The sequence below is a fragment of the Nicotiana sylvestris genome, chromosome 5 (assembly GCF_000393655.2).
Source record: "Nicotiana sylvestris chromosome 5, ASM39365v2, whole genome shotgun sequence".
NCBI classification, from domain to species: Eukaryota; Viridiplantae; Streptophyta; class Magnoliopsida; order Solanales; family Solanaceae; genus Nicotiana; species Nicotiana sylvestris.
Window position 1 is genome coordinate 57,796,925 of NC_091061.1, and position 7,665 is coordinate 57,804,589.

Sequence of the window (7,665 nt, forward strand, 5' to 3'; positions counted from 1 at the left end):
GAGAACATGCCTATAGGATGTGCTCTGTTTTAATTCAAGTTCTGCATGTTTTACTTTCACACAAATAGGCAAGTTCTGCATGTGATCCATATTATAAATAAACCTAGGACCCCTCCCCCTTTTCTTTTATATTCTCAAGTATTTGTAGAACTATAACTCAATTTTCCAAAATACGCCCTTTTAATTGTTTTCAAACTCTTATGTGTTCAAACTCAAATCCCCTCCTACTTGAGCCTATACTTGTCTATCTGCTAATTGTACAAAATTTATAAAACTGTCTGGCTGGGAACCACAATAGTGGATCATGAGGGGTGCCTAACACCTTCCCCTTAGGATAATTTTGAGCCCTTACCCTATCTCTGGTTATCAAGCAAACTTAGAAATGAAGCCTATAGGTGTCCTAATGCACCTTAAATCATTAGGTGGCGACTCTTCAAAAATGCAAAACCCAGTTCCCAAAAGGAATGAGTTGTCCAATACACAAAAATGTCATAAACCCGATTTTCCGATGCGAAGAGGAAAAAAGGGGGCACGACACAAAGGAACCAAAGCCAAACAAAGAAAGATACCAACCATACACTGAAGATAGAAGGAATGCCTCGAGGTGAAACATACCCCGCAATGACCGAAGGATGGATCAAGGCCAGAATCCTAGGGGACTTGTTAACAGAGTTGGGTTTGATAGGCACGCAGGGCCGACGGAGGCACCCCACTTGTCGGCATACAACTTCAATGTTGATATTTTTGATATCGTATTCGCCATCAGTAAAATTAGAGATACCAGGTGGCCGAGGCCTATCAATCAGATCCTTTGCAAAGGAACCATAACTTAGTGTGTGAATTTCACGGCACACACAGTCACAGGATCGAGGATTGCCAACAACTCTGGGAAGAAGTAGCCTGACTACTCAGCAATGGTCACCTCCGAGAATTCCTTAGCGATCGAGCCAAATATTAGTTCCGGGAAAGAGAGGCGACCAAGAAGAATGAAATAGATGAGCCACAACATATCATCCACATGATCTTTAGAGGCATAGATGCCCCACAAGAACCAATGGTCAGGAGAACAAAAATATCCATCACTTGGGAAAATCAAACTAGAGGTTACATACCCGAGTATGCCCTCGCATTGAGCGACAAAGACATCGAGGCTCTATCTCAGCCTTACAGCAATGCATTGGTAATTTCTTTTCTTGTAAATACATTTCAAATTAAGTGTGTGCTTGTGGATCCACGTAGCTCGGCCAACATTATCAGGTCGAGGGTGGTGGAGCAGCTAGGACTGCTCGTCCAGATTGTGCCCACCTCTCGTGTCCTCAACGGATTCAACATGGCAAGCGAAATAATGAAAGGAGAAATCACCATCCCCGTCAATGTGGCTGGCACAACCCAAAATGCCAGGTTTCATGTCATCGAAGGAGACATGAGGTACAATGCATTGCTCGAAAGGCCATGGATACACTGCATGAGAGCAGTACCATCCACCCTCCATCAAATGATGAAATTTCCGACAAATGATGGGATAAAAACTGTCTACGCGGAACAGCATGCAACAAAAGAGATGTTTGCGGTGCACGATTTGGCACCGGCGCCAATACCTCCACCGTCGAGGGAGCCAAAGGATAAGCAAATAGTAAAATAGCAATAACAAGCTATATTCCCAGCTACACCCGACTAAACAAAGCAAAGGACTGTACTGTGTCCTCAGAACAAACTGTTGAAACGTATCGAGGCCCAAAGCACCGTCAGCACTAAGGTATGATCATCCCCTTATAAACCCGAGTGCAGGTATCCGATAGAAATGGCCGAAACTCTTTCCAACTCGAAGTCCTTAGGTTCCAAAAGCATACATTGCACTCTTTTCCTTTTACCAGGTTTTTATCCAAAGAAGGATTTTACCGGCAAAGTTTTTAATGAGGCAACATCTATATGCTACCTAAGGAAGACTCAACAAGTATTCAATTCTTCTTTTCAACCAACCTCGAATACTGGGGGCATCCCCCCGGAAGGTCACCTCCTCAGAGAAGCCAAGATGTGCTAAATGTGGCCTTGATAGGAAAATGATGTACCGGGCCAAATGGTCGAACGAACTGTGTCCGTATAGTATTAGCGAGCCCTTAATAGCAAAAAAATATATACTTGTACCAAGTAATCAAAGAATACTTTCCATCCATCAAAGCATTTCGCGTTTCAAAGGAGTTCGGTATTTTTTACAAAAATGGCTCCAAAGCCAAAAAAGCGTCCCGAACACTCGGGGACTGACGTCAAAAACTCGAAGCCGCATGACCTCCGGGTCGGAAGCTTCGAACTTGTAAGCCCTCAATGAGGCAACATCAAGGTTACAAAAATGGCTCCAGAAGCCAAGAACGTCCCAAACACTCGGGGACTGGCGTCAAAAACTCATCCATATAACCCCCGGGTCGGAAGCTTCAAGCTCGTAAGCCCTCAAATAGGCAATGTCAAGTCTACAAAAATGGTTCCAGTGCCAAGAAAACTTTAATTGTCTCGGGGACTGCCGAGGCCATAAGACCCCATACGGGCAACCTCGACTTCGTAATACCTCAAGCAAGGCACGAACCATACTTGTGCCAAGTAACCAAAACTGTAAGACCTCAAGCAAGGCATGAACCATACTTATACCAAGTAACCAAAGCTGTAAGACCTCAAGCAAGGCATGTAAAAATTTTAAGACCTTACAAAAAGGCATTACCCCAATCTTAATGTTAAGGCTATATATTCGAAGTTGTAAGACCCCTAAAAAGGCATACCCTCAATATAGATGCCAAAACTGCTTCACTCGGGAACTAAAAGGCTACAACCAAACATAAATGACTATGGTCATAAGGTTCCGACCAAACTAACGCGACTCGAGGATGCCCGACCGTCGATATAAAATCACAGGCCTTCAATTACTTTGAAAGTACTTCGAAAAGAACCGGTTAAACAGGCTACCCTCGACTCATACAAAAAAGCTTTAACCATGTCAGCTCCAAACTATAGGCTTGGAAACACTTAGTCACTGAGAAAAACCTCCCGTGGTGCTCGTTCATCGCCATATAATGACTCACAATCGAGGTTTTTATCGAAATCGTCGAAGAGTCAGGAAAGCACAATTTCAAAACATCCTTAACGAGGGAAAAATAAAGCCTATACTAGAGGTTGTACCGACCCAATGCGTAAGAGCCAATGTCGCCAGCCATATAAAGGGTCGTACTAACCCAATGCGTAAGAGCCATTATTGCTAGCCCATATAAGAGGTCGTACTGACCCAATGCGTAAGAGCCACTTCCGTCAGCCCATATAAAAGGTCGTACCGACCTAACGCATAAGAGCCTAAGGGCCAACTTTAAATTCAAAAACTTAAGGGTCAATGAGCTCGAGTCGAAACCTAGCTAGGAGATTGAACCCAAAATAGTTAGCTGAATATGCCTAATAGCAAAAGCTTAAGAGCTCAAACGTCGGCTTATGCTAACAGGTCGTGCCGACCAAATGTGTAAGAGCCTACGGGCCAGCCTCACGAGCCCCAGGGCCGTACTATAAACCTAAAGGTTCTTTTTAAACTCGAAGACCAGTTCAATCTGGCTAATGACTGACAAACACCGAAGCAAAGGGAAGTGCGCGAAAAATGAAACCGCAAGGCTTCCTTTTATACGTATATGTGAAAAAAATACAAAGCTCCATTTACAATGTTCTTTAAAAGTTACTATACACAAAAATAAAAAGAAAGGCCTAATCTGCATCCCCCTCGGGGACTATGGCCCGTCGGCCTCTCTCTCGCTATCTTCGGCATCGGACAAAAGGAACTTAGCATCATATTCGTCCGCCTTTGCCTGCTCTATCTCTTTTGAGAGATCGAAGACCCTGGCATGGATCTCCTCGAGAGTTTCCCTCCAAGATTTACACCTAACATACTCTTTGCTCCTACTCTCACGGTCAAGGACCCCTCTCATCTCAGCTCGAGCGTTAGCAACATCTTGCAAATAGATGGCCACTTTCTTATCAGCCTTGGTTCGGAACCCTTTGGATTCAGCCCGAGCATCTACACCCTCGGCCTTCATCTTTAGAAGTTCAGACTCGAGCCTCACAATCATGCACATTCGGCCCGAGCTATTTGAACGAGCATTCCAGAGTTGCACTTCGAGGGCGGAAGCCTTGGCCAAAGCATCTCTCTTGGCCGCAACTTGGGCATCTGCCTGAACCTTTAGCTTGTTACACTCATACTGAACCCGGTCAACTTCCGCCCAAAGTCATTCCAGCTCCTCCGTTTTTCTCTGTAGCTGAAACATCGGAATATTAATCTCGAAAAGCAGAAAGGGGGAGCATACATCCACTCGAAATAAAGGTTAACTGTCATTCGAGATAGCTTTCGTAGATTCAACTTCGACCCGCCTCGTACTACAGGTAGTCCAACTCATTTCCCCACTTCTTAAAAAGAAGCCTGAGGGATTTCTCCCCATCCAAAGCTTTCCGCAACTTGGTTTCACGACGAAGCAGCTCGGACTTGAGCTTGCCGAAGGCCTGCAAAAAGGGAGTTGAATAAGGAAGGGAAGGCACGAAACTAAAAAAGCATGTACCGACCACCAAAACTCACCATGGAACTGAGCCACTGAGCTTCGTCAAAGGTCGAGCACACATTTACTGGCTTGGCCTTATCGGCCCCGATAAAATTACTCCTGATGGGAGCACGATCGCCCGATATTCCACTTGATTCACCTGGCCCTTGGCCTCGAATTTCCCTCGAAGTACCTTTGGTAGGGGAAGAGGAAGGCGACAGGAAACCCTCATCCTTCGAAGTGCCTTCAACGGGAATGGGAGACGGCGGCAAGAAAGGAATAGTTTTTTCAAAAATAGAGGATTCAGAGGCCGCAGGTTTGACCGACATATCTCTTTTGAACCTCTAAGTAGGGCTCGCCCCATTGCGAGCATCCTCGCCCTTCGAAGATTCCTTCCATTTGTTATCAATCCTCGGCCCCGAGGTCGGCAATCTTTCCTCCTCCCCGAAGGGACACTGCCTCATCTCGGAAAATTCTCCAATACCTACGGTGGCAAAGTTAGTGCGCTAAAAAGAAAGTACCTTTCTGAGAAAACAAGCCACTAAACACCTACCATGATGTTTTGCCTCCCATCTCCCCTTGGATAGGTCTCGCCATTTGCACTTATCATAAGTCGAACAAGCTGCCAGCTTACGAGACCATTCAGCCAGGTCAGGAACCTCGTTCGGCAACCAAGGGAACGTTAAAGAAAATAAAAAGGGAAACATCTTTATGGAGCCCGCCTCTATTATGGACAAAAACAATAAAAACACAAGTGTACCACTTTCATGTGAAATTCCATTTCTCAAGAAATGGCAAAAACTCTCCAAGGATAATATCGACTATCCGTGCTTGAACAAATTGCTCATCCACTCTCGGTCCTCGTCTTCTTAGTTGCTAATGGCAAGGGACCGGGTGGATCGATGTCACAGAGTAATCAGGACCTAGTAATGCAAAGGCCTGTATAACCTAATGAGGTGACTTAGGGTGAATTCGAGCCCAGTCTTATCCGCAAAGTACCTTATCATCAGCACTATCTTCCAAAAGGATGGGTGAGCCTAAGCCAAGGTAACCTGACCTTCTACAAAACTCGAGCACGACCCTATCGAGAGGGCCCAATGTAAAGGGGTACGTATATACATTCAAAAACCCCTCGACATGGGCCATAATGCTCTCCTCCGGGAAGGTACGCCTGCAACACCACCTCTTCTCCCTATCCACAGTCTTTTTTGTGTACCTCGAGGTGCTCCTCCCCTACTGAGGAGATAAACCTCGACGCATGCTCCCGGTGGCCCAGAACATTAGGAGGTTTCTCTAACTTAAAGTCCCTCTTGGAGACAAAGCACCTCGATGTTAGCCCACCGAATGTCGGGGGTATACCACCAACCGAGTGCAAAACTAGGGAAGAAGATTCCTCTTCTTGTCAAGCGGATTTGGGCATAGTAGCTATGGCTTTGGTAAAACGAAGAAAGGGGAAATAGAAGATTTAGGCAAAAGCTTTGAGGTAAAGGGAAATTGGCGCAAGAAAGGAGAACCCTGTAAAGAAGATAGTCGCTCAATATAGCAGAATCTTCAAATAAAGGGAAAAAGTACATATATAGAGCAGGTGGTGACTATTCGCTTGACCTAGAGACCAACAAAATCTGACCATGTCAGTATCATTTTTTAGGAAGCGCACTGATGGGGCCTCCTCGGTCACTTTGTAACCACGCCACATAAATGAAACTGTCATGCAAGAGCTCGGAAGTCATCAGACCCCGAGGATTTTTGCTATTGCAGGCATTGACCCTATAGAAACTATCGGTCCAATTTGGAGATGGTGCCTGATCTCAAAGGCCTCGATTGCTCCAAGTGTACGCCTCTAAGAGCCAACATTAGAATTCGAAGAGAAAAGCATTAAAACATGGAACGTGAAATACCTGAAGCGAAAAAAATGTTATATTTCCAAAAACACATTTACAACAGGGGAGCATTTACAAAGATCTTGAAAAAAAAGAAAAAAAAATGACCTAAGTCTACTCTTCACCCCCACTGCCCACGGAATCATCGTCCGAACCCTCATCTGAAGTGGCTAAAAAAGTAGATTTCTCCTCCAAGGTTCAGGCTTCCTCGATCTCAGCTGAGAGATCGGCGCCCTTATCACTCACTTCCTCAAGAGCCTGCCTCCTTGCTTGCGCACGAACAAAAGCAACGGCCCAAGTCAGCTTCTACTTGGCCTTCACTACTATCTCTCGAGCTCGTTTGTTTGTAGTGGTGGCACCTTTCTTATACAAGGACGCCTTTTCTTCTGCCGCAGACTTAGCCGACGATAGTACAGAAACCTCCTCTTTGGAACTCTGCAGAAGTTCCCGGGTTGACGACATCTCCATCCACAGAAGGTCCCTCTCCGAGGCCACGACCACATTTGTCCCCTTAAATCGAAGACCTCTGCATCCTTAGCAACTGCCTCCTCTCGAAGCTGCTTCGCAAGGGCATTCTTTTGCCTGACCTGCAAAGGAGAAGAAAGTTGGTAAAACACCAAGTTACAAGGACAAAGGGCAAGTACGGAAATACAGTAATACCTGCTCGGTAAGGTTATCTCTTTCTCGGCACACTCCTTCCAACCTCGCCCGGAGCCCATTCAATTCCTCCCCCTTCTTGCAAAAGAGGTCTCCAACTCCTTTAACCTCGAGGTGAGATTCTCGACCTCCTTCCTACGGTATATAAGCTCATCTCGCAGCTTAGAGATAGTATCATCATACATTTTCTTAGCCTACAACAAAACAGAAGATTCAGAAAAATGAGTAGAAATACTTGAACCACGAAAAGTATACATAAAAGGGGTATCATCTGCTGCTAGAGCCTCTCCGCCTCCTCTATAGCGTTGGGAGCGTCGAGATCAATGTCCTCACTGACACCATCAAGAAAATTTCCAAGCACATCTCCCCCCTCATGAAGGCCCTCCACATTGGTGACCCTTGGGTATTGTGCATCCCTGAATTCCCTAGGGGAGAATTGAGGACCCGAATTAAGGCCACCCAGGACATCGATATCTCCGAAGGGCAAATCCTTCCCCCAAAAAGCTCTGGGCCCAGGCCCTTTGGAGTCATCAACAATGGGCTCCTTGACAGGGACTGTACCACGTCCGATTAGG

The 7,665-nt window shown here is 45.7% G+C and overlaps 1 protein-coding gene across 1 annotated transcript; it reads left to right on the forward strand.

Moving 5' to 3' along the window:
• Window positions 1-1,054: 1,054 nt before the first annotated feature.
• LOC138868699 (uncharacterized) lies at window positions 1,055-1,642 on the forward strand. The gene has a single exon (XM_070146266.1). It carries the CDS (start codon window positions 1,055-1,057, stop codon window positions 1,640-1,642), a length of 588 nt encoding a protein of 195 aa, XP_070002367.1.
• The last annotated feature ends 6,023 nt before the right edge of the window (window positions 1,643-7,665 follow it).

Excerpts from the sequence above, each read along its gene's own strand:
- LOC138868699 (XM_070146266.1), top strand. The coding sequence starts at position 1,055 with ATGGTCAGGAGAACAAAAATATCCATCACTTGGGAAAATCAAACTAGA.